The sequence below is a fragment of the Rhinoraja longicauda genome, chromosome 30, assembly GCF_053455715.1.
Source record: "Rhinoraja longicauda isolate Sanriku21f chromosome 30, sRhiLon1.1, whole genome shotgun sequence".
In the NCBI taxonomy this organism is placed as follows: Eukaryota; Metazoa; Chordata; class Chondrichthyes; order Rajiformes; family Arhynchobatidae; genus Rhinoraja; species Rhinoraja longicauda.
The window spans coordinates 1,557,852-1,584,797 of NC_135982.1; the positions used below are offsets into that span (position 1 = coordinate 1,557,852).

General features: G+C 48.2%; 1 protein-coding gene across 1 annotated transcript in view; it reads left to right on the forward strand.

The window, feature by feature from the left end:
- Positions 1-26,946, forward strand: part of LOC144607921 (uncharacterized) — a 511,597-nt gene that overhangs the window by 372,874 nt on the left and 111,777 nt on the right. Inside the window, exons 9-14 of the mRNA XM_078425055.1 lie at positions 1,707-1,829; positions 5,226-5,363; positions 9,155-9,277; positions 17,154-17,279; positions 22,171-22,341; positions 26,812-26,943. Coding sequence (XP_078281181.1) covers positions 1,707-1,829; positions 5,226-5,363; positions 9,155-9,277; positions 17,154-17,279; positions 22,171-22,341; positions 26,812-26,943 — 813 coding nt within the window. The remainder of the gene's footprint in view (positions 1-1,706; positions 1,830-5,225; positions 5,364-9,154; positions 9,278-17,153; positions 17,280-22,170; positions 22,342-26,811; positions 26,944-26,946) is intronic.

The following is a 26,946-nucleotide window of genomic DNA, read 5'->3' on the forward strand; positions in this document are numbered from 1 at the left end:
ATAGAAACATAGAAACATAGAAAATAGGTGCAGGAGGAGGCCATTCGGCCCTTCGAGCCAGCACCGCCCGCCATTCATTGTGATCATGGCTGATCATCCACAATCAGTAACCTGTGCCCAACTTCTCCTCATATCCCTTGGTTCCACTAGCCCCTAGAGCTCTATCTAACTCTCTCTTAAATTAATCCAGTGATTTGGCCTCCACTGCCCTCTGTGGCAGAGAATTCCACAAATTCACAACTCTCTGGGAGAAAAAGTTCCTTCTCACCTCAGTTTTAAATGGCCTCCCCTTTATTCTAAGACTGTGGCCACTGGTTCTGGACTCGCCCAACATTGGGAACATTTTTCCTGCATCAAGCTTGTCCAGTCCTTTTATAATTTTATATGTTTCTATAAGATCCCCTCTCATCCTTCTAAACTCCAGTGAATACAAGATAAAGGAAACAGGCCATTGTTAGCTGTTTGTTGGGTGAATACGAGAAGCTGGTGCGACGGGTGGGGGAGGGATGGAGAGAGAGGGAATGCCGGGGCTACCTGAAATGAAAGAAATCACTGGGCTGTATGCTGCCCAAGCAAAATATGAGATGCTGTTCCTCCAATTTGCATTTAGCCTCACTATGACAATGGAGGAGACTGAGGACAGAAAGGTCAGTGTAGGAATGGGGAGGAGAATTCAAGTGTCCAGCAACCGGGAGATCAGGTTGGTTCAGGCGGGGTGAGCGAAGGTGTTTTGCGAAAAGATCGCCCAGTCCATGTCTCGCCGATGTATAAGAGTCCACATCTTGAACAACGGATACAGTAGATGAGGTTGGAGGAGGATAGCATCTCTGGAGAAAAGGAATAGGTGACGTTTCGGGTTGAGACCCTTCTTCAGACTCTGAGTCTGACTCTGAGTCTTCTAGTGTCTGAAGAAGGTGTCTTGACCCGAAAAGTCACCTATTCCTTTTCTCCAGAGATGCTGCCTGACCCATGCAGTTACTCCAGCTTTTTGTATCTGTGCCAGTAGTGGTCATTGCCTGTACATCCACTCATCGATATCCAAGGAGTCTGGATTTTTGGCATCGTGGAAAGTGCACTGGTTTCATTGACCTTTCCTGTGTTGCAGGGACAATCTCTACAATAGCTTGCATTTCCAAAAATACTATTTGCTTCATAAATATGTGTGAAAGTATTTTGCAGAAGTCTTATCATGAGCAACATCAGGGGAAAATAGTGTAGGAAGGAAGTGTTATACTGCTGGTTATACACTGAGGATAGACACAAAATGCTGGAGAAACTGCAGGGTCAGACAGCATCTCAGTAGAGAAGGAATGGGTGATGTCTGAGGAAGGGTCTCGACCTGAAACGTCACCTTCACTCCAGCATCCTGTGTCTATCTTTAAGGGGAAAATACACAGAGACCCCAAATTTTAGTTAAAGAGACAGGTGCCTTAAAGGAAGAGAAAGCTGAGGATTGGAAAAATAAATGAGGTCGTAAAGGGGACTGGAGAGGCTGTGCAGTTCAGAAGTAGAGTGTAGACACCGTACACTGAGGTTCTAGAGATGGTGATGGACAAAACTAGGGAAGAACCTGGAAACTAGTGGAAATGTTAACACCAGCGTGTTGCTGGAATGGAGTCCAGAATATCTCAGCAGGTAGAGTTGATGAATGAACCATTGCTACAGTATCTCACTGACAACCCCTTCTCTTTGCCTCTGCGTTTCAGATATTGATGAGTGCGTGTTTGGGATCGCTGATTGTTCACACGGATGCATCAACACACGTGGATCTTTCTCCTGCGTTTGTAACGCAGGCTATGAGCTGGGTGCTGATGCCAAGCGCTGTTACCGTAAGTTAACCCTTCGTATCTTCTCACAGCAGTTCACAGCAGTGGAGGAAGTATTAGAATCTAGATAGACACAGAATGCTGGAGTAACTCCAGGACAGGCAGCAATCTTTCTCAGACTAGGAGGCAGGGGAAAGGGAAAAGAGAGATATAGACGGATGTAGAAAGATATAGAACAAATGAATGAAAGAAATGCAAAAAAGTGACGATGATAAAGGAAACAGGCCTGTGTTGGCAGTTTGCTGGGTGAGGACAGGAACGACTTGGGTGGGGGAGGGAGAAAGAGAGAGGAAATGCAGGGGTTACTTGGAAGTTAGAGAAATCAAAACTCATACCGCTGGGTTGTAAGCTGCCCAAGCGAAATACGAGATGCAGCCCCTCCAATCTGGGAATCTAGGCTCATTATAGCAAGCTGGTAGCAGGCTCTCAAAATCACTAGTGAGCTTCACTCATCACCTTCCAGCAACCGCAGGAGATGCAACACCTGTCCCTTTACCTCCCCCCTCGACTCCAAACAGTCTTTCCAGGTGAGGCAAAGGTTCACCTGCACCTCCTCCAACCTCAACTATTGTATTCGCTGTTCCAGATGTCAACTTCTTTACATCGGCGAGACCAAACGCAGGCTCGGCGTTCGTTTCGCTCAACACCTTCGCTCAGTCCGCCTTAACCAACCTGATCTCTCGGTGGCTCAGCACTTCAACTCCCCCTCCCACTCCCAGTCTGACCAGTGGGCCTCCTCCAGTGCCATAGTGAGGCCCACCGCAAATTGGAGGAACAGCACCTCATATTTCACTTGGGCAGCTTACAGCCCAGCGATATGAACATTGACTTCTCTAACTTTAGATAGTTCCTCAGACCCTCTCTTTTCCCTCCCCCTTCCCAGTTCTCCCACTGTCTTCCTGTCTCCAACTACATCCTTCCTTTGTCCCGCCCCCTGACATCAGTCTGAAGAAGGGTCTCGTCCCGAAACATCACCCATTCCTTCTCTCCTGAAATGCTGCCTGACCCGCTGAGTTACTCCAGCATTTTGTGATACCTTCCAGCCTCTGTCTCCACCTCCACCTCCCCTCCCACACCTGGCTAAATCTGCCCTCAACTCCCTCCTCCCCAGGTTCCACTGAACACTCGCCTCATCCTTCTACCTTCCCTGTTCACACTGGCTGCCCCTCCTCTACATTCACAATCCCGATTCAGGCCTTGCCCCGAAACATCTTCTGCCATCACAGATGCTGTGACTCGCTGAGTTCCTCCAACAGTTTGCTTTTTGCCGCAGATGACAGCATCTGCAGTCTGTTATGTCTCTGTATTACAGTCTGTCATTTCATCCATGTAGATCATGTAAATCATAAATAGTCAATAGACAATAGACAATAGGTGCAGGAGTAGGCCATTCGGCCCTTCGAGCCAGCACCGCCATTCAATGTGATCATGGCTGATCATTCTCAATCAGTACCCCGTTCCTGCTTTCTCCCCATACCTCCTGACTCCGCTATCCTTAAGAGCTCTATCTAGCTCTCTCTTGAATGTATTCAGAGAATTGGCCTCCACTGCCCACTGAGGCAGAGAATTCCACAGATTCACAACTCTCTGACTAAAAAAGTTTTTCCTCATCTCTGTTCTAAATGGCCTACCCCTTATTCTTAAACTGTGGCCCCTGGTTCTGGACTCCCCCAACATTGGGAACATGTTTCCTGCCTCTAACATGTCCAACCCCTTAATAATCTTATACGTTTCGATAAGATCCCCTCTCATCCTTCTAAATTCCAGTGTATACAAACCTAGTCGCTCCAGTCTTTCAACATAGGACAGTCCCGCCATTCCGGGAATTAACCTAGTAAACCTACGCTGCACGCCCTCAATAGCAAGAATATTCTTCTTCAAATTTGGAGACCAAAACTGCACACAGTACTCCAGGTGCGGTCTCACCAGGGCCCTGTACAACTGCAGAAGGACCTCTTTGCTCCTATACTCAACTCCTCTTGTTATGAATGCCAACATTCCATTGGCTTTCTTCACTGCCTGCTGTACCTGCATGCTTCCTTTCAGTGACTGATGCACTAAGACACCCAGATCACGTTGTACGTCCCCTTTTCCTAACTTGACACCATTCAAATAATAACAAGTCCCGAGACACATTGGTAACAGCATTCCAACCTGAAAATGATCCATTTATTACTACTTTGTTCTCAGTCTTTCCAATAATTCTCTTTTCCTTCTAATATGACTTCCCTCCCCTCCCCAACCTGAGACCAAGATATTTAATAACCTTTTACATCAAAGACAATGACATTTCAGATGCACCACATCCAGTTGCTTCCTCTCATCTCCCCGGCTGGATACAAACTCACAAACTGCGATCAAATGTCAGTTGTATTTATAAGACCTAATTACCTCTACCCCACCCTATTTTCATTTCTTATTACTGCAGCCGTACTTGCGTTCATAGAGCACTTATCCAGTGATTAGTCCCAGTTTATTTCCATATTTCAGATTTACTTAATGACTTGTGTTGAAATTCCCAGCTGCTGAGGTGGGGTTGCAAAGCACATGCAGCAATGTGGATGATAAGTCCAGCACCACCACGTGCAGCAGTGTGGACGAGTGGCCCAGTACCTTGCACCGCACCACCACATGTAGCAGTGTGGATGACTGGCCCAGCACCTTGCCACCACACCACCACATGCAGCAGTGTGGATGAGTGGCCCAGCACCTTGCACCACACAATCACATGTAGCAGTGTGGATGACTAGCCCAGCACCACCACATGTAGCAGTGTGGATGACTGGCCCAGCACCTTGCACCACACCACCACATGTAGCAGTGTGGATGAGTGGCCCAGCACCTTGCACCACACATGCAGCAATGTGGATGGCTGGCCCAGCACCTTGCCACCGCACCACCACATGTTGCAGTGTGGATGGCTGGCCCAGCACCACCACATGTACCAGTGTGGATGACTGGCCCAGCACCTTGCCACCACACCACCACATGTAGCAGTGTGGATGAGTGGCCCAGCACCACCACATGTAGCAGTGTGGATGAGTGGCCCAGCACCTTGCACCACACATGCAGCAATGTGGATGGCTGGCCCAGCACCTTGCCACCGCACCACCACATGTAGCAGTGTGGATGAGTGGCCCAGCACCTTGCCACCGCACCACCACATGAGGCAGTGTGGATGACTGGCCCAGCACCTTGCCATCACACCACCACATGAGGCAGTGTGGATGGCTGGCCCAGCACCTTGCCACCACACCACCATGTGCAGCAGTGTGGATGACTGGCCCAGCACCTTGCCACCGCACCACCACACTCACACCACTCTCCTTCGTGTTTATGTGGAAGCCAGCAGGGACAATGTACTGCCGCACTGATGGCAATATCTGCTCCCTCCCGCAGGGATTGAGATGGAGATCGTCAATGGCTGTGAATCAGACAACGGCGGATGTTCCCACCACTGCCGGCACTCTGCCTCTGGCCCCCAGTGCAGCTGCGATCAAGGCTTCCAGCTGGATGCTGATCAGAAGACATGTGTAGGTAGGGCTGAGTGAATGGGTCACCGCTGAGACGCTGCAGGTACAACACTCTGTGAATCAGTCGTTCGCAATTTAAAGTCAACTGAATGTAAAAACAGTACACATCTTACAGTGTCATTGATTTCTGCGGACTTGAAGTAACCTAATAAATACTTGAGTGTTTACTCTATATTACTGCAAGGATGTTCCACCTGTGGCTCCAGGCTTTGAATGTTGGCTTCTTTCAGTGAGAGCCTGTGGTGAAACTGCTTGGATCATTTGTAAGGGACACTGAGGGTCACAGCAATCCACCCACATTTGAAAGTCATTTGGCACCAAGTAATGTGGCACGGTGGCGCAGTGGTAGAGTTGCTGCCTCACAACGCCAGAGACACCAGTTCAATCCTGACTACAGGTGCTGTCTGTACGGAGTTTGTATGTTCTCCCCGTGACTGCGTGGGTTTTCTCCGGGTGCTCCAGTTTCCTCACACACTTCAAAGACATACAGGTTTGTAGGTAATTTGCTTGGTAAAATTGTAAATTGTCCCCAGTGTGTGGGGATCACTGGTCAGCATAGGCTCGGGCCCTGGTTCCGCGCTGTATTTCTAAACTAAACTAAACTAAAACTAATGCACTCAGTGACACCATTGCTGCTTAATATGGGAAATGTGAAAGGTAAAATCAGGTGAGATCGAGTCAAAGCACAGTGGGGCAGCAGGTAGAACTACTGCTTCACAGCGCCAGAGACCCGGCTTCAATCCTAACCTCCAGTGATGTTTGTGTGGAGTTTGCATGTTCTCTCCGTGAGCACGTAGGTATATTCTGGGTGCTCTGGGTAATTGGCTTCTGCAAGTTGCCTCTCTTGTGCAGGGAGTGGATGTGAAAGTGGGATATGATCAAACTGATGTTAACGGGTAATTGATGGGTGGCGTGGACTCAGTGGGCTGAAGGGCTTGTTTCCATGCAGTATCTCTCAAACAATCAATCAATGAAAGAAGCTAAAAAAGATGGGTCCAGAGCAGAAGAAAACAATTTTAGTTTTGAATACAAATGGCCAGCAGAGGAGACACAAGAAACTGCAGATGCTGGTTTACAAAAAAAGCCAAAGTGCTGGAGTAACTCAATGGGTCTGGCAGTATCTCTAGAGAGCGTTTGGGGTCAGTACCCTTCTTCAGATCGCCAGCAGCATTTCTGGTGGGCACTTCACAGGTGGACAATCAATCCAACAATTTCAGATCGTGCCCTGGCACCTCCATACTCTTTCTTGCTTCCACTCCATCCTTCTGTTCTACGTTCCACATGAACTATTTATCTGTCCAAACATCATACCTGGGCCATATCCAATAGCGGTCTTGACTTCTCCACTCCCCTTCCAATCTCAACCCCTCTGTAAATGAAACCCCCCTTCACACAATACCAGTGCCAATATAGTCTTGAAAGCTGCTGACAAGGGAGGTGCTATTGTGGTGTGGCAGGTTGACCTCTACCACGATGATGCCAGGTGTCTGCTCTTGGTCACCTTCTCATTCCTACCCCTTGACCGTAACCCCACGGACCAACACGAAGAACCTCTACCAGACTGTCACTGAGCACATCCCCCCTGCCGATCTCCGCTCCACAGACCCTAACCTTGTCGTTCCCCAAGCCCACGCTACCTGCCTTTATCTCCTTCCCAAAATCCACAAGCAGGACTGCCCTGCTCCTGCTTCTCCAAACTTATCTCCAAATACCTCGATTCTTGTCCAGCTCCTTGCAATCTACATCTGAAACACCTCACACACTTCACCACTGATGCTGCCTGACACGCTGAAGTCCTAGCAACTGCACCTCCCTTGTTAGCAGGTTTCAAGACAATACTGGAAGTGGTGTCTGCAGTTCCCTGCGTGTCCTCCAGGAGATTATTTTTACCTCTTTAAGAATTTGGGAATTTTGATTTGTTATATCTGTTACATAAATTTGGAAAACAAAGTAAGAAAAAATAAAACCAGCTTCCATAAATTTCATGAGGGGATTGACATTTCTTAATTTTGTCTCCTGTTGACATTTACTGCAAACCTACTGACTCCCACAGTTATCTGGACTACACTTCCTCCTACACAGTTTCTTACAAAGACTCCCTTACTCTCAATTCCTTCATCCCCTCCCCATTTGATCCTAAGATGAGGCTTTCCATTCTGGGACACCTGAGACGTCCTCTACAAATTCACAACTCTCTGGGTGAAAAAGTTTCTTCTCACCTCAGTTTTAAATGGCCCCTGTGTGTCCCCAGATGGATCAAGGATAGAAGTCCCCTGGTTCTCACCTTCCACGCCACCAGCCTCTGCATCCAATACATCATCCTCCGACTTATCCGTTACCTCCAACGTGATCCCACCACCAGTCACATCTCCCCACCTTCCCCCCTTTCCAACTCCTGCAGAGACCCTCCCTCCACAACTCCTTGGTTCACTCATCCCTTCCCACCCAAACCATCCCCTCCCCAGGTACTTTCCCCGACAAATGCAGGAGATGTAACATCTGTCCCTCCATCTTGTGCCTCGCCTCCATCCAGGTACCCCGACAGTTCCTCCAGGTGAGGCACAGTTTCACATGCACCTCCTCTCACCTCTTCTTCTGCATCCAGTGTTCCTGATGTGGGCTCCTGTACATTGGCGAGACCAAGTGTAGATTCAATGAACATTTCACTCACCATTTGCACTTGGCCCGCCAAGGCCTACGCAATCTCTGGGTTGCCACCCATTTTAACTCCCCTTGCCCTGCCCATACTGAGCTTTGCGTCCTGTTCAGTACAAAACATATTCTGGACAGATCCATGAAATCTATATACTAAAACTCCATTTGTTTGTTGTTTGTTCCTGAACTACAGCCAAAACGGTACATGACAGCGTGACAATGTTAGCCCCACCTTACTCACCGTCATCCCTTTGGTGCTAATGGAAGAGGTTTCATTGAAATCAGTATTATATTTTTAAAGTTATTCACATTTTAAAGTTTACATTTATCTCCTAGGGAGGGAGGGGGGGAGGGAGGGAGGGAGTGAGGAAGGGGAGGAGGGAGGATTAGGGGGGTTGAGGGGGATGGAGTGGGGGAGGGGGAGGGGAGGAGGGAGGGGAGGGGGATGGGAGGGGAAGAGGAGGGGGGAGGGAGGGGGAGGGGAGGGGAGAGGGGGGAGGGGAGGGGAGAGGGGGGAGGGGAGGAGGGAGGGAGGGGGATGGGAGGGGAAGGGGAGGGGGGAGGGAGGGGGACGGGAGGAGGGAGGGAGGGGAGGAGGGTGGGAGGGGGAGAGGGAAGGAGGGAGGGAAGGGGATGGGATGGGAGAGGGGAGGGGTGGGGGGAGGAGAAGGTGCTGCCCCAATGCAGGAGAGGTTTGTGCCCAATGGGTCCACTTGGTCTAGTATTAAATAAAATAAAGGTTCTAATTGTCCAAACAATTAGTTTTAGTTTTGTTTAGAGATACAGTACTGAAACAGGCCCTTCAGCCCACTGAGTCAGCACCGACCAGCGATCCCCGCTCACTAACACTATCCTACACACAACTGGAACCAATTTACAATTTTACTGAAGCCAATTAACCTTCAAATCTGTACATCTTTGGAGTGTGGGAGGAAACCGGAGCACCCGGAGGAAACCAACACAGGTTACGGGGAGAACGTACAAACTCTGTACAGACTGCACCCGTGGCCAGGATTGAACCCAGGTCTCTGGCACTGTGAGGCAGTAACTCTACCGCTGCGCCACCGTGCCGCCATTACTGATGTTATGGATGATTCAGTTCAGAGGGAATTGATGAGAACTTGTCTTGTCCTCACACAGATGTGGACGAGTGTGCTGCTGGAGATGGCTGCTGTGAACAGGACTGTTTCAACACCCCTGGTGGATACGAGTGTGGCTGCCAGGCAGGCTACCGCCTCAGCCTGGACGGCTGCACGTGTGACGGTGAGGATGGACAGGCCATGAGCAATGCATCGTGACAGGCTAGTGCATCGTGATAGGCTAATGCATCGTGACAGGCTAGTGCATCGTGACAGGCTAGTGCATCGTGACAGGCTAATGCATCGTGATAGGCTAATGCATCATGGCAGGCTGGTGCATCGTGGCAGGCTAATGCATCATGGCAGGCTGGTGCATCATGACAGGCTAATGCATCATGGCAGGCTGGTGCATCATGACAGGCTAAACTGACCCAGTGCTGGAAGCCTGAAATAAAACCAGAAGCTGCAGGAAACACTCGCCATGTCAGGCAGCATCTGTGGAGAGGGGAAAATTTTTTAATGTTTTCATAAGTCCATAAGGCATAGGAATAGAATTAGGCCATTCAGCCCATTGAGTTAACTCTGCCATTCAATCATGGCTGATCTATCTTTCCCTCTCAACCTCATTCTCCTGCCTTCTCCCCATACCCCTTGACGCGCGTACTTATCAAGAACCCATCGATCTCCACTTTAAAAATACCCAATTGCCGTCTGTGGCAATGAATTCCACAGATTCATCACCCTCTGGATAAATAAATTACTTCTCATCTCCATTCTAAAGGTACGTCCTTTTATTCTGAGGCTGTGGCCTCAAGTTGTAGACTCTCCAAATACTGTAAACATCCTTGTCATGTCCACTCTACCCAGCCCTTTCACTATCTGCTAGATTTCAATCAGATCACAATTCCCCTTCCTCTCAGCTGCAACTTGGGTCCTCTTGTCTCCTATATCCCCTACCATGGATGAAAGATTCCAACTGTTTGCCCTATCTCTGCATCTTACAATGTTATATTCACTCAACTCATCACTCAATCTCCTTCCCTCCATGACAAACAAGCACAGCCTCTCCAATCTCCCCCAATAACTGTCCTCCAGACCAGGCACCAGGTAGATTGCCTCTGCACCCTCTCTGGTCACTCTTTCCCACCATTCCCTGTAACACTATTCCTGCTCTCCAACATTAAGCTCAACCTGCTTTGAATATACTTAATCAGCTTGGCTGTGCAAGTCTGAGGAAGGGTCTTGACACAAAACGTCACCTATGCTGCCTGACCCGCTGAGTTACTCCAGCACTCTGTGAAACGTCACCTATCCATGTTCTCCAGAGATGCTGCCTGACCCGCTGAGTTACTCCAGCACTCTGTGAAACGTCACCTATCCATATGTTCTCCAGAGATGCTGCCTGACCCACTGAGATACTCCAGCACTCTGTGAAACGTCACCTATCCATGTTCTCCAGAGATGCTGCCTGACCCACTGAGATACTCCAGCACTCTGTGAAACGTCACCTATCCATGTTCTCCAGAGATGCTGCCTGACCCGCTGAGATACTCCAGCACTCTGTGAAACGTCACCTATCCATGTTCTCCAGAGATGCTGCCTGACCCGCTGAGATACTCCAGCACGTTGTCTCTATCTTCAGTGTAAACCCATTCCTTTCTACGTGTTCCATTGCCCTCCATAATGTTTGGGACAAAGACCCATCATTTATTTATTTGCCTCTGTCCTCCACAATTTGAGATTTTTAATAGAAAAAATCACATGTGGTTAAAGTGCACTTTGTCAGATTTTAATAAAGACCATTTTTATACATTTTGGTTTCACCATGTAGAAATTACAGCAGTGTTTATACATAGTCCCCCCATTTCAGGGCACCATAATGTTTGGGACACAGCAATGTCATGTAAATGAAAGTAGTCATGTTTAGTATTTTGCTGCATATCCTTTGCATGCAGTGACTGCTTGAAGTCTGTGATTCATGGACATCACCAGTTGCTGGGTGTCTTCTCTGGTGATGCTCTGCCAGGCCTGTATTGTAGCCATCTTTAGCTTATGCTTGTTTTGGGGGTTAGTCACCTTCAGTTTTCTCTTCAGCATATAAAAGACATGCTCAATTGGGTTCAGATCGGGTGATTGACTTGGCCACTCAAGTATTGACCAGTTTTAAGCTTTGAAAAACTCCTCTGGTGCTTTAGCAGTATGTTTGGGATCATTGTCTTGCTGTAGAATGAACTGCCAGCCAATGAGTTTTGAGGCATTTGATTGAACTTGAGCAAATAGGATGTGTCTTTACATTTCAGAATTCATTATGCTACCACCATCAGCAGTTGTATCATCAATGAGGATAAGTGAGCCAGTACCTTCAGCAGCCATACATGCCCAGGCCATAATACCCCCACCACCGTGTTTCACAGATGAGGTGGTATGCTTTGGATCTTCAGCAGTTCCTTCTTTCCTCCATACTTTGCTCTTGCCATCACTCTGATATAAGTTAATCTTCGTCTCATCTGTCCACAAGACCTTTTTTCCAGAACTGTGGTTGCTCTTTTAAGTACTTCTTGGCAAACTGTAACCTGGCCATCCTATTTTTGTGGTTAACCAGTGGTTTGCATCTTGCAATGTAGCCTCTGTATTTCTGTTCATGAAGTCTTCTGTGGACAGTAGTCATTGCCAAATCCACACCTGACTCCTGAAGAGTGTTTCTGATCTGTCGGACAGGTGTTTGGGGGTTTTTCTTTTTTATAGAGATAATTCTTCTGTCATCAGCTGTGGAGGTCTTCCTTGGTCTGCCAGTCCCATTGAGATTAGTAAGCTCACCAGTGCTCTCTTTCTTTTACATGATGTTCCACACGTTTGATTTTGGTAAGCCTAATGTTTGGATGATGCTTCCTGCAATTGAGACGCAATTACTATTTTAACCGAAACCTTGCAAGCCTATGTCTACTGCACTGTGCTAAAATCTCTACTGTATCAGACTGTTAATGTTGGGCAGGATTCAAGGATTGTAAAGCCACAAAGCAAACAGGACATTTATATTTAAAAACTTGTCAGTGGGAGTGTGCGAAAAAGGTTTATGGAGACGTGAATTAAACAGTAACCTTGACATCTTGCCCTGCATCAAGACCGTTCCAAACACAGGAACGCAGGAGGTTAGGGACTTTCCTTGTTCCTGGAAGCAGTTACTGGAAATTCCACACGCAATTTAACTTGAAACTATGTCTTTGGTTTGCTAAATCCCAGGGTAATATGTAAAGCTTGAAAGGCTTTGAATTTAGTTTTATATCAAGTTCTGATTTATTTCTTACAAAATTATTTTGGTTCTATCCTGTCAAAAGCTTTGATAATTACATTGTTAGAACTATTTGCTTGTCTTCTGAGTGGTGTCCGTGACAGTGGTGTTTGTGTTTGGTCATGGGCCTGGGCCTGGGCCTGGGACTGTGATGAGGTGGTGAGGTTCTGCTTGGGTCAAGTGGGAAGCCAGACTACGAGGGAGAATGTGAAGCCAGAATTTCTGGATGATGTTGTTCTGGTTGGCAGCGCTTCATAAAACCCTGTCTGTCAAATGTTCATCCCTCCCAGCAACTACTGGGATGTTCCTCAAGATCCCTGCAAATATTGACACATTCCCAAAATCCCACAACCGCCACACACCCTGAAAATATTGCTGTGTTCTCAGAGTGCACCAGTTGTTCTATATGCAGCACCAACTGCCCGATATCTTCTTGTGTTGGCACAATGGCGTAGTGGGTTGAAACACTACCTCACAGCACCAGAGATCCGGGTTTGATCCTACGTTCTCCCTGTGACTGCGTGGGTTTCTTCCGGGTGCTCCAGTTTCCTTCCACATCCCACAGATGTGCGAGTTTGTCAATTCATTTGGCATTAATGTGTAGGGAGTGGATGAGAAAATGGGATAACGTAGAACTAGTATGCTTGAGTGATTGATGGTCTGCATGGACTCAGTGGGCCGAAGGGCCTGTTCCCATACTGTATTTTTAAACCAAGCTAAACTAGACACAATAATCTGCAGATGCTTGTTTACCAAAAGAACCCTCAAAATGCTGAAGTAACTCAGTGAGCCAAGCAGCATCTGTGGAGGACATGAATGGGTGACATTTCTGATACATAAACTGGAGAGACTGCATCTAATATTCTGCTTGAGTGCCTTAAAACCCAATGGTATGAACATTGGATTCTCCAAATTTAGGTAACAGCCCACCGCCTTTCCCCCATCTCTTCCCTGTGCCACACCTGAATGCGCAACCATGACTCCACTTTTTCCCAAAGCCCTTTCCCTCCCCTCCCCTCCCCATCCCCTACCACCTAGCTTCTTATTTCATACCTCTTCTCTCACTGCCCTTTTATCTTCTTTTCACCTCTGACTTTTGTCACCTATCTGGAAATCAACCCTCCACCCCCCCTCATCCTGCATCCACCTATCACTTGGCCATGTTTGGCCCCTTACCTCTCTTCCAGCTTTCTCCCCCCTACAACAATCAGTCTGAACAAGAGTCCCAACCTGAAACATCACCTGTCCCTGTTCTCCAGAGATGCTGTTCACCAGCACTTTGTGTCTTTTTTCCCTCAGACATATATTTCCTCAGATAGCAGGTCTTGATTGGCCATGTGGGCTGAGGAATGGGTGATGGAATTTAAGACAGAGAAATGTGAGGTGTTGGATTTTGGGAGCACTAACATGGGCAAACCCCACACAGTGAATGGTGGGGCTCTGGGGAGTGTTGTAGAGCAGTGGTGATCTAGGAGTACAGGTATATAGTTTGTTGAAAGTGGCATCACAGGTTGATAGGGTGGTCTAAAAGGCTTTTGGCACATTGGCCTTCATCAGTCAGAGCATTGTGGAAAGTTGGGAGGTCATGTTGCAGGTGTATAAGATGTTGGTGAGGCCACAATTAGACTATTGTGTTCAGTTCTGGGCACCATGTTATAGGAAAGATGTCAAGTTGGACAGGGTGCAGATTTACGAGGATGTTGTCAGGACTCGAGGGTCTGAGCTATAGGGAGAGGTTGAGTAGGCTAGGATTCACAGAATCTCTTGCCCAGAGTAGGAGAATCGAGAACCAGAGAACGTAGGTTTAAGGTGCGGGGGGAAAGATTTAATAGGAATCTGAGGGGTAATCTTTTCACGCAAAGGGTGGTGGGTGTAAGGAACAAGCTGCCAGAGGAGGTGGTTGAGGTGGGACTATCCCAACGTTTAAGAAACAGTTAGACAGGTACATGGATAGGACAGGTTTAGAGAGATATGGGCCAAACGCAGGTAGGTGGGACTATTGTGTAGAAGGGAAATGTTGGTCGGTGTGGGCAAGTCTGTTTCCACGCTGGGCCTATTTCCACGCTGTATGACTCTATGACTCTATATTAACTTGTTTTCAGGACCCCTCTGCAATATTCAGACATGCTTAGTTACAAGACCACATCTGGAGTATTGTGTGCAGTTTTGGTCTCCTAATTTGAGGAAGAACATCCTTGTAATTGAGGCAGTGCAGCGTAGGTTCACGAGATGGTGGGACTGTCATATGAGGAAAGATTGAAAAGACTAGGCTTGTATTCACTGGAGTTTAGAAGGATGAGAGGGGATCTTATAGAGACATATAAAATTATAAAAGGACTGGACAAGCTTGATGCAGGAAAAATGTTTCCAATGTTGGGCAAGTCCAGAACCAGGGGCCACAGTCTTAGAATAAAGGGGAGGCCATTTAAAACTGAGGTGAGAAGGAACTTTTTCACCCAGAGAGTTGTGAATTTGTGGAATTCTCTGCCACAGAAGGCAGTGGAGGCCAAATCACTGGATGGATTTAAGAGAGAGTTAGATAAAGCTCTAGGGGCTAGTGGAATCAAGGGATATGGGGAGAAGGCAGGCACGGGGTATTGATTGTGGATGATCAGCCATGATCACAATGAATGGTGGTGCTGGCTCGAAGGGCCGAATGCACTTATTTTCTATGTTTTCTATGTAACTATTGAAAATAGTATTCCAGGACCTATAAATATCAATATATTCCCATTCAATCTCCTCCACTCCGGCACCAGTCTTCCAATAGTTTCACATTCCCAAGTAAAGATATCTAAAGGACATAGACTTAAATGTGGATGGGTTAGTGAGTAAGTTTGCTGACGACACCAACATTGGAGGAGTTGCAGACAGTGGGAAAGACTGTCAGAAGATACAGCAGGTGGATGTGCAGATATGGGCGTAGAAATGGCAGATAGAGTTTAACTCAAGCAAGTGTGTGATGTTTCACTTTGGGGGTGGAATTTCATAGCAGCAATGAGAGGATTAATTCACCAGCTCGAAAGTCAGAATGTCCATTCCATCACATAATTTCAAGGTTTGGTTTAGTTTAATTCAAAGATACAGCATGTTTACAGGCCCTACGACCCACCGAGTCCCTGCCTACCATCAATCACTTGTTCACACTAGTTCTATGCTATCACACTTTCACCTTCACTCCCTACCAAATAGGGACAATTTACAGAGGCCAATTAACCAACAGACCTCTAGTCTTTAAATATACAGCACGGAAACAGACCCTTTGGCCCTTCTAGTCTATGCCAACCAGTTATCACCCCTGTTCACTAACACTATCCTACACACTAGGGACAATTTACTATTTTTACCAAAGCCAATTAACCTAAAAACCTGTACGTCTTTGGAGTGAGGGAGGACACCGGAGATCCCAGAGAAAACCCACGTAGGTCATGGGGAGAACGTACAAACTCCATACAGACAGCACCCGTGGTCATGATTGAACCAGGGTCTCTGGTGCTGTAAGGCAGCAACTCTACCAGTGAGCACTGTGCAATGTGGAAGGAAACTGGAGCACCCGGAGAAACTCACGTATTCACTTCCACTTTAAATACCTGCAAGAATCTAACCTCCACCGCAGGAAGAACGTGGAAACTCCACACAGACAGTACTTGAGGCAGGATGGAGTACGGGTCCGTGACGCTGTGAGGCAGCAGCTCTACCAGCTGCATCTTAGAGGGAGTACAGAGAACGTTCACTAGATTGATCCCTGGGATGGCGGGACTTTCATATGAACAAAGACTGGATAGACTAGGCTTGTACTCGCTGGAATTTAGAAGACTGAGGGGGGATCTTATAGAAACATATAAAATTCTTAAGGGGTTGGAGAGGCTAGATGCGGGAAGATTGTTCCCGATGTTGGGGGAGTCCAGAACCAGGGGTCACAGCTTAAGGATAAGGGGGAAGTCTTTTAGGACCGAGATGAGAAAACATTTCTTCACACAGAGAGTGGTGAGTCTGTGGAATTCTCTGCCACAGAAGGTAGTTGAGGCCAGTTCATTGGCTATATTTAAGAGGGAGTTAGATTTGGCCCTTTTTGCTAAAGGGATCAGGGGGTATGGAGAGAAGGCAGGTACAGGTTATTGAGCTGGATGATCAGCCATGATCATATTGAATGGCGGTGCAGGCTCGAAGGGCCGAATGGCCTACTCCTGCACCTATTTTCTATGTTTCTATCTCTGTGCCATCCTGTTCTAATTAAATGTAACAGTTGTATTTGAGAAGGTGATGAGCCATGGGCCAAGACTTCACATGTAGGACATCACCATTGTTAAAAGCATCGCAGGAACATGACTCAAATGGTGACACATTTCTTTTAAAATATAAAGACTTTGGAATGACTATGTAATAATACAAGAAAATAGGAGCAGGAATAGGCCATTCAGTCCCTTGACTCTAGCCACCATTGAGTATGACCCTGGTGAACTGCCCCAGGTCTTATCTCCTCATCCATGCCAGTTCCCAAAAGCCCTCTGTTCTCCAAGAGTCTAAATAGCAGCCTCTCGGATAGAAACAGCAGAGATTCCCACCGTCTAAAGAAGTAGGTCCTCGCACTTAGTTTTAAAAGAGCGTTTGGTTTGGTTCAGGATGTTTTATGATGACTGTGTGCACTCTCATATTCTTCAACAATGCCGATATTCTCTCCAACCTGATTAATGAAGGTACCATTGAACTTGGTGGAGTTGCATTTAAACACTTTCCTGGTGTTAAGACAAATCTTGCTTTTTCTTTACAGATGTTAATGAATGTGCCGTGGAACATGTCATCTGTGAGCACATCTGCCAGAACACAGTAGGATCCTTCCAGTGCCGTTGCAGCATTGGCTACAGGCTGGAGCAGGAGGATCGCAAGAGCTGCATCCGTACGTGCCACCCCTCGGCAGCAGTCGCACAGCTTGCGTTTCACACCTTCATACCGGCACTAGGGCAGCACTGGGGCAGCACTGGGGGTGATATTAGGCCAGCACTGGGCAGTACTGTAGACAGCACTGGGGCAGCACTGGGGGTGACATTGGGGCAGTACTGGGGATAGCACTGGGACAGCACTGGGGGTGAGACTGATGGTGATATTTGGCCAGCACTGGGGATAGCACTGGAGACAGCACTGGGGGTGAGACTGGGGGTGATATTTGGCCAGCACTGGGGGTGAGACTGGGGGTGATATTAGGCTAGCACTGGGGATAACACTGGGGATAGCACTGGAGATGAGACTGGGGGTGACATTGGGACAGCACTGGGGGCAGCACTGCGGATGAGATTGGGGTGACACTGGGGCAGCACTGGGGGAAGTACTGGGCACAACACTGAGGACAACACGGGATGACACTGGGGGTGACACTGGGGGAAGAACTGAGAGAAACAGTGGGCAGCACTGGGAGCAGTAGACGGGCAGGAGGTGACTAGGGGGAATTGGTTGGAAATTTATCAGCAACAGGTTTTGTCAGTCTGGCACGGCCACATCAGGTTTCAACAGATGCCATTCATCACCTAAACCTCTTGGCACTTCCACCTCCCTCCTGTCTTCACATACCCTCCACATACAGGGGGGGGGGGCTTCACACACGGAGTGGGTGTGCTCCACACAGGAAGGGGGTGTCACAGAGTAAGTGTGTTTCACACACAGAGAAAGTGTGTTTCACACACACAGTGAGTGTGTTTCACACATAGGGTGGTGCATACACCGATGAGCCTAAACATTATAACCACTGACAGGTGAAGTGAATAACATTGATTATCTTGCTACAATGGCACCTGTCAAGGGGTGGGATATATTAGGTAGCAAGTGAACAGTCAGTTCTTGAAGTTGATGTATTGGATGCAGGAGAAATGGGCAGGAGTAAAGACTTTGACAAGGGCCAAATTGTTATGGCCAGACGACTGGGTCAGAGCATCTCTGAGACGGCAAGGCTTGTGGGGTGCTCCCGGTCAGCAGTGGTGAGTACCTACCGACAGTGGTCCGAGGAGGGACAAACCGGCGACAGGCAGGGTGTTGGGCGCCCAACGCTCATCGATGCGCGAGGGCAACGAAGGCACTGGAGGAGGCCCATGACAGAGAGGTCAGACTGGGAATGGGAGGGGGAGTTGAAGTGCTGGGCCACCGGGAGATCAGTGGCGTTAATGCGGACCGAGCGCAGGTGTTCAGCGAAGCGATCGCCGAGCCTGCGCTTGGTTTCGCCGATATAGATGAGTTGACATCTAGAGCAGCGGATGCAATAGATGAGGTTGGAGGAGGTGCAGGTGAACCTCTGTCTCACCTGGAAAGAATGTTTGGGTCCTTTGATGGAGTTGAGGGGGGAGGTAAAGGGACAGGTGTTGCATCTCGTGCGGTTGCAAGGGAAAGTGCCCGGGGTTAGGGTGGTTTGGGTAGGAAGGGACGAGTGGACCAGGGAGTTGCGGAGGGAACGGTCTCTGCGGAATGCAGAGAGGGGAGGGGATGCAGAGAGGTCAGACTGGGAATGGGAGGGGGAGTTGAAGTGCTGGGCCACCGGGAGATCAGTGGCGTTAATGCGGACCGAGCGCAGTTGGAGCAGGCGGCTGGACTGCCTCATTACTTTGTGGCCTTGCCTGCCTTGCCAAGTGGAGGTGATGCTATTTAAAGAGAGGGGACGGTGTTATTTGTGTCACCTTTCGATTGGCCAATTGTCTGCTGGTTTTCTATCGGAGGCTCAGGGCAGCACGCCGGTCACGGACCCGGGTTCAATCCTGACCTTGGGTGTTGTCTGTGTGGAGTTTGAACATTTTCCCTGTAACTACGTGGGTTTCTTCCGGGTGCTCCAGTTTCCGACACATCCCCAAGACGTACGGGCCTATAGGGCAATGAGCCTCGTTGTTGCTCCGAGCGTACAGGGAATGGATGCAGAAGTGGGAATAATATGGAACTCATGTGAATCGATGGTCACCGTGGACCTGGTGGGCTGAAGGGCCTGCTCCCATGCTGTGTCTCTTTGGGAGGCTGTGCGGATATGAAAGATGCTTTTTATATTGCAAATCATTAATTTTCTTTGTCACCAAGCCCAGCTGATGCATCTCCACACTCTGGCCCAGCCAGAGGTTGTGTTGGCGATGGGAGGTCACATTGCATTCAGATGTATTAGTTCAGCAGCGCGGTGGCACAGTGGTAGAGTTGCTGCCTTACAGCGAATGACGCGCCGGAGACCCAGGTTTGATACCAACTAAGGGTGCTGTCTGTACGGAGTTTGTACGTTCTCCCTGTGACCTGCGTGGGTTTTCTCCGAGATCTTCGGTTTCCTCCCACATTCCAAAGACGTACAGGTTTGTAGGTTAATTGGCGTGGTAAATGTAAAAATTGTCCCTAGTCGGTGTAGGATAGTGTTAATGTGCGGGGATCGCTGGTCGGCGCGGACCCGGTGGGCCGAAAGGGCCTGTTTCCGTGCTGTATCTCTAAACTAAAAATTAAGCAACCCCTTCCATTTACAAGAGCTCAACCTACTACTTCCATCTGTGATCCTTGTGGGATCTTCCTGTGTTCATTCCCCATGCTTACACTAACCGTGCTGTCCGCATCAGTTTTTCGCCTTGTACCGTTGTTGTGATGGGCATGTTATCCTTCCTCTCAACACCAGTTGTTTTTGGCCAGAGCACTTGACTGGAACTGTAGGTAGAGTTGCCAGCACAGCTTCGCCTCGTCCACGTTCTGCTTCCTGCTCTGTCATTTCACACCCCGGGGGAGTGTAGTGAAATTAAGGCTTTCTTTCGCTTGACTGAAGTGGCCCATCTTAACTTCAGGCAAAAACCCCAGCCAAAGCAAAGCTGCCGAATAAGCAAGAGGCAGGGAAACGATACTGGTCCCAGCTGCTTCTCATGACAATCCCTCAGCACTTTGTTACAATCCGCTGCCTGCAAACTCCCAGACTTTAGTACGCTGAAGCCTATTATGATGAAAATATTCGAGGCATGCTCTTATGGACAACAGAGAGTGAGAGAGAGAGAGGATGAAACGGCAATTGAAGAGCGGCGCCATATTTCTGAGGGTGTGTTTGGTGAATGTTTGAAGGTGTGCGTGGCCTGCTGGACACTTGGCCTCGAGTTAGACTTTATTGGAGTTTCCAACACGCCGAGCTGACCAACAACATCATTGCTCACTGTGTTGCCTTTATTTGTCAGGGATTGGATACTGGGAGATAGCCAACCTTCTTATGGGGATAGGAGCAGTACTTAAAAACGTTTTCATTCAGAGTGGAAACTCTTAAAACTCAGTGGAGCTGTTAATGCTTGCAGTGTGACGTGGCAAGGCCTCAGGTTTGGAAGTGCACAAGTGTTGCGTCCAGTTGTGTTCATTGAACCTTGAGGTTTAGTTTAGTTTAGAGATACAGCGCAGGAAGGGGCCCTTCGGCCCTTCGGCCCACCGAGTCTGTGCCGACCAGCCATCCCCTCACACTAACACTATCCTACACACACGAGGGACAATTTGCATTTGCACCAAGGTAATTAACCTACAAACCTGTACGTCTTTGCAGTGTGGGGGGAAGCCAAAGATCTCACAGGCAACCCACGCAGGTCATGGTGAGAACGTGCAAACGTTCAAACTCCATACAGATAGCACCCGCATCAGGATGGAACCCAGGTCTCCGGCGCTGTGAGGCAGCATCTCCTGTCTGTCGTCCTCATGTAGATACAATGTTTTAAACCTTGACATGCTGCAAATGTGCTGTTTAACAAGGGATTTGATAGACTCACGGTCGGGCAGAGAATAGAGTTATACAGAACATCTGCAGGTGGATGGGATTAGTTTTAGGCCCGTGGTTAGCACAGATATGATGGGCCTAAAGGCCTGCTCCTGTGCTGTACCAATTCATGGTCCATAAGACGTTGCAACAGTGTCGTTTTCTTTGGCAAAATTAAATTGAAGTGAAAACAAAATGAATTCCAAGCCAGTTAAAAGGTCTGATTTCCTGCTGAGGGAGTGATTGACAAGGCCTCACCATTGTGTGTAGCTATTCTTTGACTTACAAAAGCAATTCAGTCCTTGAAAAGTCCCAAAGAGAAACTTCGTTAACTGAATATGTGAGAATGCTAGATGCAATGGGTATTTTGATAAAAGGTATTTTTATGTTAAAGCAACACACAGACCTGTGAATCACAGACACGGACTGCTGCCACAGTGGCAGGAAAGAGTAAACTCAGGAGTATGTGCGGTTTTGATAGGCCCATGAACAGGCAGACAATAGAGGTGTGTGGACCAACTGAAGAGGAGTCCCGATCTGAAACGTCACCTTTCCTCATTCTCCACAGATGCTGCCTGACCCGCTGAGTTACTCCAGCACTCTGTGAAACGTCACCTATCCATGTTCTCCACAGATGCTGCCTGACCCACTGAGTTAGTTTACTTTAGTTTAGTTTTAATTTAGAGATACAGCGTGGAAAGAGGCCCTTCGGCCCACCGAGTCCGCTCCGGCCAGTGCTCCCCGCACACTAACACTATCCTACACAGACTAGGGACAATTTACATTTATACCAAGCCAATTAACCTACAAACCTGTACATCTTTGGAGTGTGGGAGGAAACCGAAGTCTTAGAGAATACCCACGCGGTCACGGGGAGAACGTACAAACTCCGTACAGACAGCTCCCGTAGTTGGGATTGAACCCGGGTCTCTGGTGCTGTGAGGCAGTAACTCTACCGCTGCGCCACCATGCTGCCCACGGTGTTACTCCAGCACTTTGTGTCATTTTGTGTCTCACCCAGCATGTGCAGTTCCTTGTTTCTACAGTTTGATGCCTCCTTCTGTTGCAGCCTTGGATGACCCGGTGGAGGCTCTGAACGGGCGGCCTGCCCAGTACGGAAGCTACTTCCCCGAGGTGACTTTCTATCACGGAGAGGAGCTGACACAGTTATTCGATGATGAAGAGGACGAGCTTGGCGAAGGAGAGGCCCGTGGGGAGCTCACCCTGTCTCACAGCTTCGGTAAGAGCAGCGTCAGGGAGATGGGTCTCCTGGGACCTCACCCCTCAACTCCCACTCACTCCACATCTCTCACTCACCCCTCAACTCCCACTCACTCCACATCTCTCACTCACCGCTCAACTCTCAACTCTCCCCCTCAACTCTCACCCCTCAACTCTCAACTCACTCCACATCTCCCACTCACCGCTCAACTCTCAACTCTCCCCCTCAACTCTCACCCCTCAACTCTCACCCCTCAACTCTCACCCCTCAACTCCCACTCACTCCACATCTCTCACTCACCCCTCACCCCTCAACTCTCAACTATCCCCCTCAACTCTCACCCCTCAACTCTCACCCCTCAACTCCCACTCACTCCACATCTCTCACTCACCGCTCAACTCTCAACTCTCCCCCTCAACTCTCACCCCTCAACTCTCACCCCTCAACTCCCACTCACTCCACATCTCTCACTCACCCCTCACCTCTCACGTCTCAACTCTCATCCCTCAACTCTCACCCCTCAACACTCACCCCTCAACACTCACCCCTCAACTCCCACTCATTCCACATCTTTCACTCACCCCTCACCCACTCCACATTTTTCACTCACCTCTCACCCCTCAACCCTCAACTCTCACTCACCCCTCAATGGCACTGGCCCACTAATGGGCTTTAGAAGGATGAGTGGGAACCTTATTCAAACTTATTGAATAGTGAAAGGCCTGGATCGTATGGATGTGGATGTCACAGCCTCAGAATAATGAAAGGAATTTCTTTAGTCAGAGGCTGATGAATCTGTGGAATTCATTGCCACAGAAGGCTGTGGAGGCCAAGTCAATGGATATTTTTATGGCAGAGATTGACAGATTCTTGATTAGTTATGGGGAGATGGGTTATGGGGAGAAGGCAGGAGAATGGGGTTGAGAGGGAAAGATAGATCAGCCATGATTGAATTGCGGAGTGGACTGGATGGGTCGAATGGGCTGATCCTGCTCCTAGAACTTGATCCTGCTCCTAGAATGGTCTGATCCTGCTCCTAGAATTTATGATTGTGTTATGTAGGTTGTGCTACTACCAACTGTGTTTTGTCCGCGTATTCACAAATGATAAGCAATTGCCAACAGGAGGGATGTAAAGAAGGAAATTAAATTGGGATTAAAGACAATAATGAAGTGATTTTAGTGGGTTCACGGGTGCCATTTGAGCTTCTTCACGGGGTCGCACTGTTGGGGGGGGGGAGGGCAGATAGACAGAGAGCTGGTTGTGTATTTGTGTTGGAGGAGTGGGGAGATGGTCACACAATGAATGTGAGGGGAGAGGAAGATGACTCTAACAATGAAGGTGTGGGGAGAGGGAGATGGTCACACAATGAAGGTGTGGGGAGAGGGAGATGCCTCCACAGGTGACAGGAAGGTGACGATCGATGTGCTGCAGGGGTGGTTCAGTGCACAGAGTGGTTTAGCAGGAGTCATTGATTTGGAGGGTGGGCTGGAGTCTCCAGACCTGTTGTTCTAACATATTGGGTTTTGTTTGTGCTGTTGGGAAGAGTTTAAACTAATATGGCAGGGGGATAGGTAACCAATACAGGGAGACAGACGGCCATAAAATGAGGGCAGAAGCAAACGGTAGAAAGGAGAAACGTAATGGTAGAAGACAGAGAGATCAATGGCAAAAATCATAAAGGACAAACATTACATCATAATTCTATAAGAGCTAAGGATGTTAAACAAACCTGAAAGTTTTGTGCCTGAATGCGAGGAGCATTCGAAATAAGGTGGATGAATTGAATGTGCAGTTAGTAGTTAACTGACATGATATAGTTGGAATTATGGAGACATGGCTCCAGGGTGACCAAGGCTGGGAGCTAAGCATGCAGGGGTATTCGATATCCAGGAAGAATAGTGGAGTCATTTAAGTTCCTAGGAAACATCATCTCCAGGGACCTTAAATGGGGGGGCCACCATCGACTCCACAGTCAAAAAGGCCCAACAGAGGATGTACTTCCTGCGGCAACTGAGGAAACACAATCTGCCACAGGCAATGATGGTCCAATTCTATACTGCTATCATTGAGTCTGTCCTCACCTTCTCCATCATGGTCTGGTTTGGCTCAGCCACCAAGCACGACATCCGGAGGCTGCAACGGATCGTCCGCACAGCTGAGAAGGTTGTTGGCTGCAACCTTCCCCCCATTGACGAACTGTACACTGCAAGGGCCAGGAAGCGAGTGGGCAAGATCATCTCTGACCCCTCTCACCCTGGCCACAAACTCTTTGAAGCAATTCCCTCTGGAAGGTGACTCCAGACTGTCAAAGCAGCCACAGCCAGACATAAAAACAGCTTTTTTCCTCGAGTAGTAGTTCTACTCAATAACCAAAAGTCTCTCTTTTTGCTCTGGTTTATTTCACTCACATGTTTAAACCGTAATGTTGCATTCTTAATGTTTTAATGTTTTATGCTTCATTCATAATTGTTTACTGTATGTTCGTGTTGTCACTTGCGAGCGGAGCACCGGCACATTGCTTGTATGGGGATAGCATCAAGCAGGAAATTAGGGATGCGTGTAGCAAAGGTACAGCAATTATCATTGGTGACTTGAAAGGCGACTGACAAAGTCTTAGCAGATCGTCAAAATTTCCTTTTACCCTACGACAATGGCCACGACAATGCCGAGTCAGGTCGATACAAGTTACTTTTTTTGTGAAACTAGCACCTGGCTAAGAGATTACACCGTCTTCGGAAACATCGCGAAATTCCCACACTTACCTGACCGTCAAACTGTCACCTCCAATCTACCTGTCAAATGTCCTGACGGTAAATAAATTGGTTAAACAAAACTATCTTCTGGTATCTTCAAATGCCTTTTCTTAATTTAATATTACGTGCTTCTAAATGCACCTGCGACAACCTAGCAAACCTGGGGACAGCATGTGACAGACAGCGCCCGCAATAAGCTACAATACCTGGTGATTAGCCAGCTGTCGCCGAGAAATTTATATCTGGAATATTTTTCCGCGACGCGCCGAGATCCGCTACGATTCATTGAAGACTCCTCACGATCACGCCTGCGACACCCCGGCAAACGTTTAGCGACAGCCTAGTCGCCGGCAGTCGCCTTTAAATCGCCTAAGTAGGACAGGCCCTTTCCTGAACTGAAAGAAAGGAGACTTTGAAGGTATGAGATGGGAATTGGCTAGGATAGACTGGCAAATTATACTTAAAGGGTTGACGGTGGAAATGCAATGGCAAAGATTTAAAGACCACATGGATGAACTCCAGAAATTGTTCATCCCTGTCTGGCCTAAAAACAAAACAGGGAAGGCGGCTCGACCGTGGCTAACGAGGTGTCAGAGACAGGTGAACATAATGGAAATCAAGGAAACGGCAGACCAGTTAAACAAGTGCTTTGGTTCTGTCTTCACTAAGGAAGACACAAACAATCTCGCAGAAAAACTGAAGGGAATCCACATTAGTCAGGAAATGGTGTTTGGTAAACTGTTGGGACTGAAGGCAGATCAACCCCCAGGGCCTGATGGTCTGCATCCCAGAGTGCTCAAGGAGGTGGCCCTAGAAACCGTGGATCATTTTCCAATGTTCTATAGACTCAGTTCCGGTGGACTGGAGGGTAGCCAATGTTACCCCACTTTAAAAAAAAAGGAGGATGAGAGAAAACAAGAAGGCAGATTATTATCTGAATGGTGTCAGATTAGGAAAAGAGGAGGTGCAATAAGACCTGGGTGTCCTTGTACATCAGTCACTGAAAGTAAGCATGCAGGTACAGCAGGCAGTGAAGAAAGCTAATGGCATGTTGGCCTTCATTGCGAGAGGATTTGAGTTTAGGAGCAAGGAGGACCTACTGCAGTTGTACAGGGCCCTGATGAGACCACACCTGGAGTATTGTGTGCAATGTTGGTTTCCTAATTTGAAGAAGGACATTATTGCTATTGGAGTGCAGCGTAGGTTCACCAGATTACTTCCCGGGATGGCGGGACTGACATATAATGAAAGAATGGATTGACTGGGCTTATATTCACTAGAATTTAGAAGTGTTGAGATCTTATAGAAACATATAAAATTTGTAAGGGATTGGACAGGCTAGATCTGAGATAAGGAAACACTTTTTCACCCAGAGAGTTGTGAATCTGTGGAATTCTCTGCTACAGAAGGCAGTGGAGGCCAATTCACTGGATGTTTTCAAGAGAGAGTTAGATTTAGCTCTTAGGGCTAAAGGAATCAAGGGATATGGAGAAAAAGCATGGAACGAGGAGGTACTGATTTTGGATGATCAGCCATGATCCTATTGAATGGTGGTGCTGGCTCGAAGGGCCGAATGGCCTACTGCTGCACCTGTTTTCTATGTTTGTATGTTTCTATGATGGCATTGTGCTGGGACTGCACCGTTGGCAGTGACTGCAGAGTGGGCAGTTCTGGAGGTGTCAGTGATGTGGCTGAAGGGTGGTTGTTCTAACGCTGTGGCTTTTGGTTGCAGTGTGCTGGGACGGTATGTTTGGCAATGACTGCAGCTTGACCTGTGAGGACTGTCGGAATGGCGGCTCCTGCAACGAGGGTGCGGACGGCTGCGTTTGCCCAGAGGGCTGGACAGGGCTGCTGTGTAACCAGAGTA